Source organism: Onychostoma macrolepis, chromosome 17 (assembly GCF_012432095.1).
Source record: "Onychostoma macrolepis isolate SWU-2019 chromosome 17, ASM1243209v1, whole genome shotgun sequence".
NCBI classification, from domain to species: Eukaryota; Metazoa; Chordata; class Actinopteri; order Cypriniformes; family Cyprinidae; genus Onychostoma; species Onychostoma macrolepis.
In genome coordinates this window covers 18,479,951-18,494,272 of record NC_081171.1, presented here as the reverse complement: position 1 = coordinate 18,494,272, position 14,322 = coordinate 18,479,951, and the positions used below count along the sequence as shown (strand labels likewise).

At 36.4% G+C, this 14,322-nt stretch overlaps 1 protein-coding gene across 1 annotated transcript; it reads right to left on the bottom strand.

The window, feature by feature from the left end:
- Window positions 1–1,462: 1,462 nt before the first annotated feature.
- ywhaqb (tyrosine 3-monooxygenase/tryptophan 5-monooxygenase activation protein, theta polypeptide b) lies at window positions 1,463–11,214 on the bottom strand. Its single transcript, XM_058749669.1, has 6 exons — window positions 11,056–11,214; window positions 9,316–9,707; window positions 4,595–4,718; window positions 3,457–3,620; window positions 3,267–3,362; window positions 1,463–2,855 (listed from the first exon to the last, which is right to left on the bottom strand). The coding sequence occupies exons 2-6, from the start codon at window positions 9,607–9,609 to the stop codon at window positions 2,796–2,798; spliced, it is 738 nt and encodes a 245-aa protein (XP_058605652.1). The 5' UTR covers window positions 9,610–9,707; window positions 11,056–11,214; the 3' UTR covers window positions 1,463–2,795.
- Between the last annotated feature and the right edge of the window lie 3,108 nt (window positions 11,215–14,322).

Below are 14,322 nucleotides of genomic sequence, written 5' to 3'. Positions count from 1 at the left end.
CTTCAAAATGGTCTCTCAGTTTGGTTCACTAGGCTACACAATCATGGGGAAGACTGCTGATCTGACAGCTGTCCAGAAGACAATCATTGACACCCTTCACAAGGAGAGTGAGCCACAAACATTCATTGCCAAAGAAGCTGGCTGTTCACAGAGTGCTGTATCCAAGCATGTTAACAGAAAGTTGAGTGGAAGGAAAAAGTGTGGAAGAAAAAGATGCACAACGAACCGAGAAAACTGCAGCCTTATGAGGATTGTCAAGCAAAATCAATTCAAGAATTTGGGTGAACTTCACAAGGAATGGACTGAGGCTGGGGTCAAGGCATCAAGAGCCACCACACACAGACGTGTCAAGGAATTTGGCTACAGTTGTCGTATTCCTCTTGTTAAGCCACTCCTGAACCACAGACAACGTCAGAGGAGTCTTACCTGGGCTAAGCAGAAGAAGAACTGGACTGTTGCCCAGTGGTCCAAAGTCCTCTTTTCAGATGAGAACAAGTTTTGTATTTCATTTGGAAACCAAGGTCCATGAGTCTGGAGGAAGGGTGGAGAAGCTCATAGCCCAAGTTGCTTGAAGTCCAGTGTTAAGTTTCCACAGTCTGTGATGATTTGGGGTGCAATGTCATCTGCTGGTGTTGGTCCATTGATTTTTTTGAAAACCAAAGTCACTGCACCCGTTTACCAAGAAATGTTGGAGCACTTCATGCTTCCTTCTGCTGACCAGCTTTTTAAAGATGCTGATTTCATTTTCCAGCAGGATTTGGCACCTGCCCACACTGCCAAAAGCACCAAAAGTTGGTTAAATGACCATGGTGTTGGTGTGCTTGACTGGCCAGCAAACTCACCAGACCTGAACTGTCAAAAAAACCTGGGCTTCCATACCACCTCAGCAGTGCCACAAACTGATCACCTCGATGCCACTCCCAATTGAGGCAGTAATTAAAGCAAAAGGAGCCCCTACCAAGTATTGAGTACATATACAGTAAATGAACATACTTTCCAGAAGAAAAATGTTTTTTTATTGGTCTTATGAAGTATTCTAATTTGTTGAGATAGTGAACTGGTGAGCCAAAATCATCACAATTAAAAGAATCAAAGACTTAAGCTACTTCAGTCTGTGTGCACTGAATTTATTTAATACACGTTTCACAATTTGAGTTGAATTACTGAAATAAATGAACTTTTCCACAACATTCTAATTTATTGAGATGCACCTGTAGATATATATATATATATATATATATATATGTGTGTGTGTGTGTGTGTGTGTGTGTGTACTAATAACTATTAAAATATGCATGATACTAAAAACCTTATCCAAGAAGTTCAAATCTTCCTGCCTTTTTCCAGTGATATGTTACTACTAATATATAAACAAATTTTATTTTGAAGGATTGAGCTTTGAATTATTTGTTTGGCATATAAATCCCCCCACCCCACCCCAAAATAAACACAAGACAGTTAATTGGTTTATAAAATGTAATTAAGCATGTTACATAACATACATAGGGCATAAAACATTTTCACAAGGCTTTTGTGAGACTAAAATTCATGGGAAATTAAAAAAAAGAAAAAAAAAAATCAAAATCACATACACAATAGAATAAAAGACATAAAGGAGAAACAAAACATATAATAGTGGTCGAATCTATAATGACACTCTCTGGACAACCACACACCTGTGCACAATGCATTGAAAAGTACTGAACAGTACTTTTAATATTGGCAATATGGCAATTGATTCCCATTCCAGTGTTCTGGACATACACAGGCAATGTTATTTGCCACCAACACAAATTCACCACTAGCAGTCAGAATCAAGATACTCGTTCTTGGTTTCTATCATTCATAACATGCGTTATGTGAAACTAATTTCTAGAGTGGGTCGTTTATACGTGACCATCAAATCCATATTACCAAACTGTGCCACAGATTGTGTCAGAATTGGTCTGCATGCTAGTGGGGTACTGCTAACCAAACAGTTTCACTTTTAACACAGCATTACTAAACAAATCAAATAAAATATGCCCTAAGTCGTCTTACAAATGGTTTAAATTTCTATGGATGATTTTGATTTCCATAAAATAAAAGCAAAGGGAACACTAAACAGGCCAAAATCAAGTGAAAAACAGTAAATATATTATTAAACCGTTTAATAACTGAGGACCGTCAGATACTACATACCACTGCAGATGCTAATATTTCCAAGTAAAATCTGAAATGCAGCTTGAAACGTATGCCATTTCAACAAGTGTCTTTTTTAAATTTCCATATTGAACTATCTAAAGCGTGACTGACCACTGGTTTCAGTGGAAGTGCACAACCCTTGGTAGTGCTGAGGTGAAACAGGTAAGAGTGTTAAAGTACAAGATACAGTAGGTGTATATGGTTATCTAAATGCTTTTAATATCCCTGCAATTACTTTTTAGTCTCAGACTTACCTGTGATGAAATGCATGTCCTTACTTTTAATTTATTCATTCATTTATTTTCCATTAACTATTACTTTAAGATTATGTTTGTATAAAATGACACTAGTCATACTTTTCTACAGCAGAAACTGCACATTATGGAAGGCCAAGACAAGCAAACTAAGGAACAGGGTTTCTCCCCAAATATCTTTCTTTTCTTGTCCAAAAGCTGCACTGTGAAAAGACTAAATGATTTTTTTTGTTTTTTTTTCATAAACAGCTCTTCATTAATCATGGGTTTGATCTTTACTGGAGGAATTCTGGCATGGAGTGATAAGGAATGGAGATGTGTAAAAAGGTCATTTTCTTTGTTGAAGGAGCGTGTGGTCTAGTTCTCTCCAGCCTCGCCTGCTTCTCCCTCATCTGGTGCGTTGTCGGATGTCCATAACTAGTGGAAAAGGAAAATATGACATGGTCAGAACACATTCAGTATTATTTTAGTGTTAATTATACACTATTATCATTTTTATTAATATTTTCAACTAGCCTTTTTATAAATCTAATGTCTATCTTTAATCACATTTCTAAATATTTTTAATTCTGTTAGAAATGTTATTTATTTCAGTTAGTTTATTTGTTTTTCATCTAAGCTATTTTCAATTAACAAAAATGTTTCTAATAGTTTGTCAATGATAACAACACTGAAAACAATGGCCATTTTCTCCTTGGCTGATCTCTTAAATTGCATCTCTCTGTTTTTACGGTACATCACACCACTATATCAAACCATAACTGGTCATCTTTGCCTTCAAAAATTGAATCACCTGTGAGAAAATGAAATTTCTCTGCCGTTACTTACTGTGAGGTTGTCTCTCAGTAGCTGCATGATGAGAGTGCTGTCTTTGTAAGACTCTTCATTCAGCGTATCAAGCTCTGCTATGGCCTCATCAAATGCCTAAATTTGTACAAAAACACTTTAGTAAAAAAACTTACATTTTATATATCATAAAATTAAAGATATACTGCAAGCATGGTCATTTAAAAAGTACCTGTTTAGCAAGGGCGCAGGCCTTTTCTGGAGAGTTAAGGATCTCGTAGAAAAAGACAGAGAAGTTGAGGGCCAGACCCAGACGTATGGGGTGTGTGGGCTGCATCTCTGTCTTGCTGATATCGAATGCTTTCTGATAAGCATCCTGAGAGTTCTCTATGGTTGCTGTAAAAAAAAAAAAAACTTGATTAAGCTCGCAATTCATAGAAGAAGCGCTCAATAATATGGTGAAGTTCCAGGCCAGTGCTGATTTGACTAAATCTTACATTTGCTGATGTTGTACATGCATTTGTCTTGCAATTTTTTTTGCTAAACTGTTGTTGAAAATTGTGATTTAAATGTTACATTATCTAGCTTGCTAACATAAATGAGAATGTTGAAAATGCAAGAAAAACTGGAGAATCATTTTAAATGGGTTCATAGTCATTAGTCAGTGTAATATTTTGCGTCTTCATAACCAAAATTGTGATTATGATGAATTCAGGTAGTTACATTAGCTTTGTAATTTCTACCTTTTGTAACAAATTAAAACAGTATATTTTTTAGTAAAAATAAAAATAGAATAAATACTACAATAAATATAAATATTTTATGCAAATATTATACATTTAAAATTTAACTTACACAAATCATTTGCTAAAAATAATAATAAAAAATAAATATATATAAAAAAATAAATACAATAAATAATACTATTAATATTATAAATACTTACACAATTTGTTTTTGCTAATATAATAAATAATAGCCTACTATAAATATTTTATAGGTTAAAAAAAAAAAAAAAAAAAATTATTGTTTATGTTTTTGTGGTGGGACCAGTGAAAATGAGGACAACAGAAAAAAATCCTTACTGTTGAGGCCTACAAAGCTACAAAAAGAAACACTTCTAAAACTAGGTCATCCAAAAAATATAAAAATTAAATTACTAATATGGGCCAAAAAAAAAAAAAGTTCAAACATTTGTTGCTGAGAATGAGTATCTCTATTGAGCAGATAATGATCAGCCTATACTCAGACACAAGACAAACTTCCCCTTGTTTAGATGTTTCCAGTTACATCATACCAAGGAAAGTCCAGTCCTACATTTTACGGAAATGCTTGTAAAACCAAGAAAACCAGCAGTCAAGCATTCTTACTTTTCTTGTCGTCTCCTGCGGCGACTTCAGCAAGGTATCTGTAGTAGTCGCCCTTCATCTTCAGGTAGAAGACTTTGCTCTCAGGATTTGTGGAATTCTGAATTAAATATTTGTTCAGCAGCTCCTGTAGAAGAAGAATAAAAGAAAGAAATTAAACGGTGGAAAAGCTTCAAGTCCACATTTAGACACCTTCATGTCATTTCATCAGGCCACAAGAAACATGCAAACCACCAGGTGAACCTTAAATACAGGTTAAATATCAGCTCATCCTACTGTTAGTGCCGTTCCCATGCCGACTCAAAGCAGTTTTAAGGGATTTCCCTCCTTCATTTTAGTCCAGGATTAAGCTTAATCTCTGTCTCAGAGACTAGCCCCTAGCTGAAGCGCTCCATCTCTGCCTCCGTCTACCCGTCAAAGACTGCTTCAGCAGTAATCGGTTTCAGTGAAAGCAACAGCTTTAAGGCACGAGTAAATACCAGATTAACCACCACACCAAGGAAGAGACAGATTACCACAGAAAGGCCAACACAACATCATAAGGTATGACCCACTCCTTACCACGCTATGGTAAGAATAGGTCAGAAAATACACCATCAAGAGATTAATATTTCTCTCCATCCTCCTACACTTCACAGCGTTCTGCTTCACAAACCTCACAAACACCGTTACAACAGAAATCATTAGGAAACAGGTCAGCTCAGCTTCAGATCGGCAGAGGTTTGCTCAAATCTAGGATAGTCCAACATTTTATTGCACTCTCAGTGATTAAAGAGATAGTTCACCCAAAAATAAAAATTGTGTTAACATTTGACTTACGGCACTTTATTCTGTGGAACATGATATGTGTTTGGCCTTACGATGAAAGCCAATTGACTACCATTGGACAGTTTTTCAAAACAACTCCTTTCGTGTGCCACAGAAGAAAAATCATACAGGTTTGGAGCGAAATGAGTAAATGAGTAAATGACAGAATTTCCCTTTAAGTAATGTTTTAAATAAGGAGCACAAACTGCACCCAGAAGCTTCAAAACAGACAAAACCAATAGTGTAAGAAAAATTCTCCGGCATGAGGGCCTGTTTCTTCTTGCTTGCCTGAATAGAAAGTCCTGCCAGAGAATTTTTTTCATTCTTCACACTTGTCAAGGATTCTCAGCACAGAGATGCCAGTCATTGATGACCAATCCAGAGAAACAAGGTCAGTGCTATCCCAGCATCCCATTTCTGGCCTAAAAATGTAGAAGCTTCTGAGAAGACTAAAAGCAGATGCACATAAAATAGCATACAATTGAGCAAAATCTAGTCAACAATCTTTGTGACAAGCCTAATTTATGTGGATGCATTACATTTTCAGGGACAGCCGGGGAAAAAACAACAACTTTAAAACACTTATTCAGCAAAGTAAATGTAAGACTTTTACATCATCACAAAAGATTCTATTTAATTTATGTTCTTTTGAACATTATATTCATCAAAAAATCCTAAAATAAACATATCACGATTTCCACAAAAATATTAAGCAACACAACTGTGACTTTCAATAGTTATAATAAGAAATGTTTCTGACTGGAGTAATTGCTGCTGAAAATTCAGCTTTGCCATCACAGAAATAAATTATATTTTAAAATATATTACAATAGAAAACCTATTTTAAATTATCTTTCACAATATTACGGTTTTAAGTGGATTTTTGAGGCTTGCTGAACAAGGACTTAAAAAAAATCTCATTAAACCCAAACTTTTGAACTGTAAAATATACTAAGGATGGTCGACTAGACTTCCAACAACTGACTGGGTTAAAAAAGTGAGGTTAACTAGTCATCTTTGTTTAAGCTTTAATATTTTTAGTGGTGGTTCTATAAAAGGGAAGAATTTAGAGAAATCACTTCTCAGTGAGGATTACGTGTAATTTCTGTACATTCTGGGAGCTAAAACCCTTTCTGAGAACTTATGTTTCTAAATTCATCCCAGCTACAGTGGAAGTGCATTTTCTGTTACAAATCCACCACATTATACAATAAATTTTGAGATAATTATGGTCAGACTCCAAATATTTTTAGTTGTTGATTATGAGCACACACAGGCAAATGTCTTTATGCATTCCCCTGATGTTCAACAAATATAAATCAATGATAAATGCAGGAAACCCTTGTTCAGTGAGTTCAGTCCTCCCTACTGAGAGTATGAGAGCTGGCGGCATGTGGCAGGCTGTCTGGACAGGTGGGGGTGTGGAACAACCTTGATCCCAGAGCAGATTCAACAGCGAGATGAGTCACAGACACACCCTCAGCCATCACAGACGAGCTGGGAAATCAAGCTGAAGTTCTCGCTAAAGCTGTGCACAGAAACGTCCATGACTCGCTGCACAAACACAGTTCAGCACTTACATGGGTTTAGACTGGACTACAGCAAAACCACTGCTAACAGCACCACTGACTTACCAGAAAGACCTTTCTATTTCCACAGGAAGCACTTTCTGGAAGTCCAGGTAGAAACCGATAAAACCAATAAATATTTTCATGTCATGGCAGATAATCGATAAATGGCCAAAGTTGGCATGAAACAGAAATCCACCCATCTATATTCTAACTATCGTGAATGATTGATGTTAATAGCGCTTTTTTTTATTAGAATTTTGTTAATTGTTAATCACAATGTCACTGTTCAGTCTTCCATCAGAATTTCAGTTACAGCATGACTTCAATATTCTATACTATTTTGTATAAATAAATTAAAATGAAAGACTAAAATCAAATGTTATAAATGCTACCTAGATTTAAGCATCATAACATTATGTATATTAAGAAAAATGGTTACTAACTTTGAGATTTGCTAAAGATTACATTTAAATTATTAGTAGTATTTTAAAGATTAAAACACGTGTTAGATGTGTAAAAATAGAGGAAATATCCAATAAATATCCAATATCAAGCAATACCGATCATTTTTATCCAATACTGATAAAAAAATGAATATAATTAACATTGGCAACTTTGTCTATTAGCTCATATGATGTCACTAAATTGTATTAAGCATATATAAGCCACCTAGATATCACCTCTAGTTCTGTCATCTGCCATTGAAAAAAAAAAAACGCATTGGTTGACCACTACATAAGATTGTTCTACAATAATACATATAGCAATTGTCCATACAACACCCATAAAACACGGTCTAATAGTAATGAATTATGGTCTTCTTTATGAATAGACCACAATAAGAGCTACCATTTCATGCCACCATTGCAGCTCTTTCTGTGAGAAAATAAACTACATCCATTTTTAGAACAAACCTCCTTCAGGCAACATTAAACATTATTGCATTTATTTAAAGAAACAAAGTGTCTGAGTGGATAAGGCTAAAGTATTCCACCAGCAGTGCAAGCATTGAGAATGAGGAACTGCATGCTCACTATTACCCAGCAGGCATTCAGAAAGCGTTACTAAACTGCACCTGAATGCACCTTCACACACACCCACTGCTGAACTTTGATCATCTCATCACAGTCAGGGCTATGATTTGATTATATAAACAAACACTTCCTTCTGTGAGAAATGTCTATCAGGAAACACTTCTCTTTTTACATCATACCAATTAGGTCATGGTAGGTTTGCTTCACTTAAAGCTATTAAATACAAACTGCACGGTTTCAAATTGGACTCGTCACAACATATTCTAGATATAAAAATAATGAGATGGTGACTGTCCTTGTGCAAGACTGTGCATGCTCCCCTTAATATAGACACCCTCGTCTCCAGCGAGAGCCAAAACTGGGCTGCTGTTCCATCAGAAAAGAGGACATATTCTCTACCATGTTATGTATAACACACACACATGTGGTGAACACATACTAATATGATACATACATATAAATATGGTCAAATCATAGCTGTGCTTAAATTAAAAAATTGTATTAATTCAGCAAAGACCACTGAAATGTACAGATTCAAATTGTACATGTTTTAATAAACAAACAAACAAAAAGCTAAAAAAATTATAAATCAATCAATCCAAGAGCAATGACATCCATTTACATAGTGATTTGGATTAGTATTTATTACAGACTAAGGCTGCACTATATGGGGGAAGATATTTAATTGTGATTTTTCTGATGACAATTGCGATTGTGATTTAAAAAAAGGTATACTGTGTAGGGCTGCACAATATGGCCAAAGAATGTGGTTACATAATCATATATATATATATATATATATTTTTTTTTTTCACTTTTTGGTGTTGTAATAAACCATCAAGCTGTTATTTTGGGAAAACACAGCCAGAAGCGCTTGGAGCCTCTCTTTTGTTCACAACAGCCATTTTACAAGCACTTGCCAAACATTATTTGGGAAGATGGCACACTGCGTTCCCAAATGCACAATATAAGTGACCCAAACAGAGTGCACATACTGTATAGAGATGAGTTTGTGTTCAGAGCAGCTTTTCCTGCTGGAAACACCAGCTCATGAGCTGCTTGTGTGTAAATGAACACAGTGCCATGCTTCGCTCTAAAACAGTCATGTATTTATTTAATTCATTGATAAATCACACTAAGCCATATCACAGTTTTGGTTTTATTTCGATTAACTGCATAGCCCTGTCACAGACATTTGTGTTCTTAACTGTGACTGGTATTTTCTTTCTTCCTGTTCATCATTGCTAATGAAAATTATTTTATCTAAAAATTTTACACTATTGTTTTACATTGTATGAATGTGTAAACTCACCAACACATCGTTGCAGATATCCCGCAGTTCAGACTCCACTTTCTCCCGGTATTCCTTCACCATCTGCAGTTTCTTGTCGTTTCCTTCGGTCTTCTGCTCGATGCTGGAGATGACCCTCCAGGCAGACCTCCGGGCACCCACCACATTCTTATAGGCGACAGATAGCAGGTTTCTCTCCTCATTAGACAACTCAGACCCAGCTTCGGTCACCGACTTCATACAGGTCGCCATATCATCATAACGCTCGGCCTGCTCGGCCAGCTTCGCCTTCTGGATGAGCTCTGTTCTGTCCATCCTGCTGCTTTTCTTTAAGTCTGTGAGTGTTTCTAGGTCTTTGGGACACTCGACTGATCAATGGAGGGGTATGAACTGCTGCTTAATCCCTGGAGAAGCTGAGAGGAAGATAACGACAGTCAGACTCCATATATTGATTAGAGAATAGTGGTCACAAATCATTTATGCGAACCAATCATTCTGTTCACTACCATAAATTGACAACTCTTTCTTTTGAAGCGTGTGAATATTTCGTGACTTCAAAGACTGATTTTAGCACAAACATTTGAATACAAGTTGTGGAACATTTCATCAACAAAAAAGCATTTACTAAACGAATCAATGTTTTGAACTCTGAGGATCTCTAAGAGTGACGTCTTGTCATAAATAAACTGAATAAACTGGGATATCTCGCTATTGAACGAACAGAACCGGTTAATAGAATGATTCAATGAATCGTTCATAGCAAAAGAAATTTGTCGCCACCTACTGGCGTAACGATTAGAACGAGTCACTGAACGAATCTTTTTGGTAAACGATTCAAAAGTTTCGAATCACTGAAATGACTCAAAATCCCTACCACCGTTCCGTGTGAATCTTACACTTTCATTTTCCACACACATACTAAAATTCGTCGTAAAACCTGGCGAGTTGCCTACCAAAACAGCATTTTGGCGCGCGTTCCGACAGATGTTGTCTAGGTAGGTAAATCACTAGATTTGGAGACACAAACAAGGGTGTGTGTGTGTGTGTGTGTGTGTGCAGCTTCTGTGTCACATCTGTGTCAATGTGATCCGTACAGCCCTGCCCTGTTCACTAAAATGTGCATATCTTTAAAGTGGACCCACTGTTTAACATCATCTTACATACACAAAACAGGACATTGCAGTTCGATACACTGATCACAATCATACGGAGTCAATATGAATCAATGAAACCCAGCCTGATTTCCGTAGCAATGAGGTTACTGGCTCACTATACAAATCGTTAATTTGACAATCTCAGCGGTCAGATATGCACATTACCATATATTAAAACACATTTTAGTTTATACCACAAATAGCTCTATCTAGATCAAAGTATAGCTATATAAATCTTTAAAAAAATTGCTATTTTATAAAAGCAACTGTGGCAATCTGACGACCCGCCTTTAACAGCGATGTGTCTCGTCTTTTCCGATTCGTTATTATTTTAGACAACAAATATATAACAAATACGCAGTCGGAGAATAAAAGCGTCCCATATAAAAGGTAAATAAATGTTTACTACATTGTAATAAGCAAATCAACCCTTTTTCCTGATCGATATGGACGCAGTTTGGCAGCCCCTCCTGCCTCTCAACCGACCAGCGCGGTTATACAGATTACGCCGTCCATTGAAACAATAAAATTTTTATATAAGAATATCAGCTTGTACAATAGATAAACATAAAACTGTAAAGCTAAAATATATTAGACTGCATCTCACCTCTCGATCAATGGTTGACTCCACCGGATTGATAGCCTTTGAGCTCGGATGGTTAGGAAAAAAACGTAGTAGAGAAAGACAATCGAAAGTGTTACCGTAGGACGTCGCTAATCCCGCCTGTCAGCCAATCAGATGCCGCGCTTCCCTCCTGTCACTCGTTCTTCTTCAAATGATCATCCAATAACTGATTAGCGCGGGGAATGGAGGCGGGCCGATACGAATACGTTCGGTTGACCCGTAGACTCTGACTTGTAGCCACGGGGTTTCCTCCAATTAGAGCAAGGGGGATGACGTCACTATTGCTATGGTGATCCCCCCTCCTCCTACTCATCCCCAGCATCACCATCAGCATCATGATTGGGAACTGGATGCAGCTACAGCAGATCTAGCCTACCTACTGAGACCCAAATACCATCTCTCTAATTAATCAGATTTTAGAGGTAATTGCTTTGGTTTCTTTAAGGGCTAGTTGAGTCTATATGAGATGTGTTTGGGTTTTGCAAAAATGTACAGACTTCAGCTCTTAAGAAAAGAAAAGATGCTGTAATCCCAGCTCAGGTGTAAAGTATTCTGAACATAACAATAATACATAAACTTACACATAAATAATAAAGTAGGAGTGGCTGTTTCACATTGCAAATATAACCACGCCTAAAGGACATCTTTACAAGGCTGTCACTGCAACTGTTTAACTGTGACTTAATTTTTGCTTTTATAAAAAATGTATTTAATATTAAAATATTAAGGACACACGTTTTTATTGAAAAAAATAATAGTCTTGGGGGCCACTAAGATTTAGTCAAAAGTACAGTAAAAACTGAAAAATTGTGAAATATTATTTTATTATTATTGTGATGGCAAAGCAGAATTTTCAGTGCATTACCCCAAACATTTGATTGTGTATAATACACTTTAATATTTGTATAAAGAAAGAAATATAATAAATAAAATACAGCAGAGAAAAAAATATTAGCCTGACCATCCCTAGAGCCTAAAACTCAGAGTTCCCATTAGACAATAGGCCTTTTAACTTTGTTGAAGCATGTTTTACTCTCCACAGTCAATTTCCTGTGAGGTAACTATCAGACTGAGTAACTGGGTGGGGCTGAGTGTATGACAAATTTTGATATCCTAGCTTTGTCTGAACAAGTTAAACTATGGTCATCCATTTAAACACACAATAACTCACAGTGACTGTAGTTGGTAAAACATAGTTGGTATAATTTTTTGCAGAAATTATGAAAGACTTCAAGGACAAACAAGGAGTAAATTAAACAGGTAATTTTTCAGATATTTTAAAAATGGGAATTTTAGCTGTATTTATACAACTCACACCCTGCTTGGCTTTAAACCAGAAGCTCATCTGTTTTAGAAAGAAGCAGGATTTCAGCCTCTCACACACAGCCTGCATGGACAAAGACCAGGCTCGGCTCTCAGAGGAGAAGGCTTGATTAAATCTTCTTTGAAAAGTGATGTGCTAAACTCCAGCAGGTCATGTCATGTCCTACAACCTTACACAAACAACCTACATCTCATGAAAATATAGCTCAGTGTTCTTCAGTGTCACATGATCCTTCATAATTCATTCTAATATTCCAGTAATTGGTGTTCTATTATTATTGGTGCTCAGTTATTAATAGTTCTTATTATTATCAATGTTGACAACAGTTTTTGCTGCTTAAAGGGATAGCACACCCAAAAAATAATATTCTGTCATCATTTACTCAGCCCCATGTTGTTCAAGTATGAAAGTATGAAAATATTCTGAAGAATGCTGGTTGCCATTGACTTCCATAGTATTTTTTTAGTAACCAACATTCTTGAAAATATCTTCCTATGTTTTGGAATAACATATGGGCAAGTATATGATGACATAATTTTAATTTTTAATTTAATTTAAAAAAATGGGGTGAACTATCCCTTTCATATTTGTGTGGAAACTGTGATTTTTTTTCATGGGACAGCATTTATTTGTAACATTATTGTCTTTACTCTTAATTTTGAACAATTTATTCCAGTTGCGCTGAATAAAAGTACCACAACTTACATAAAAATATTAAGCAGCAAAAATGTTTTCAACATTAATAAAAATAAGAAATTTTTCTTGAGCAGCAAATCAGCAAATTATAATGATTTCTGAAGGATCATGTGATACAGAAGATGTCTGAAAATTCAGCTTTGCCATCACAGGAATAAATTCCATTTTAAAATACATTAATCTAGAAAACAGTTATTTTAAATTGTAATAATATTGATCAGCGCCAAAAGCCCAGTGTGCTGACATACAGCACTGTTGTGCTATTTATGTGTTAACAAAAATGGTAATTATATAAGTACGTGAAATGTGCTGTGTTGGTGAATGAAGCAGCAGCATTGAGCAGTCTGTCAGTGATGGTGCTGTCACTGTGACTCACAGGTCATGTGTCTATGGTCACACCGCCTGAGGGGAATCAATATGTGGTGTCAGTGTTCTGTCAGAGAGGAACAAAGATATTCACCGACATACAACAAAGTCCTGAAAATGGCTGCTAGTGTGTGTATGGATACATGACTCTGCACTCATCTAGGATACAGAAACAGAAGGCTAATAAGAGAGCAGACGGACAACAAGCTTTTTTTTTGGAAGACCCTCAATGTCCAGCACATGGTGGTTGATGACTGTCCTCTGAGCCTGCAGAAGGTCTATTCAGTTAAATCTAGATTGGTTTTTTATGCCTGTGGTCTTAGAGATCCATATGCAGTAGCAACTATGGAGGTGTTAAAAGAGCTGTTCCACATAAAACGAACAATCCACCCACCCATAAGCAAAAACACCAAGCTATACTGCATGTAAAGACTCAAACACATGGTCAGTGGTGCACTTCACCCTGTCCAAATTTCCTCCAAACTAAATCGTTTACATTTCTACCATTTCACACAGTACTGACACGATCGGTTAAACTACACTGGTTCAACACAGTCATCCATCTTTACTTAAATTAGATTCTGTTCTAATTACCATATGAAAAATACAATAACCTTGTCTCAGTGGATACATCAAAGCCCCTGCTGAATGTGTTCAGACCTGGAGAACTGATTACCTTATTGCTTTCTGTAAATGAGGAGACCGGGGGATGTAGCAGTTACGTAGGTGGGTGGGCTCGGGGAGTTGTGTAGGCAATCTGATTGAATGAGACGAGGGTGTATTTCGTACTCTGCATGGCTGTGTGTGAGTGTGTAGGAGTGAAGGGGGTGTAATTGGCCCTTGGCACTCTAATTTTCTGTCCT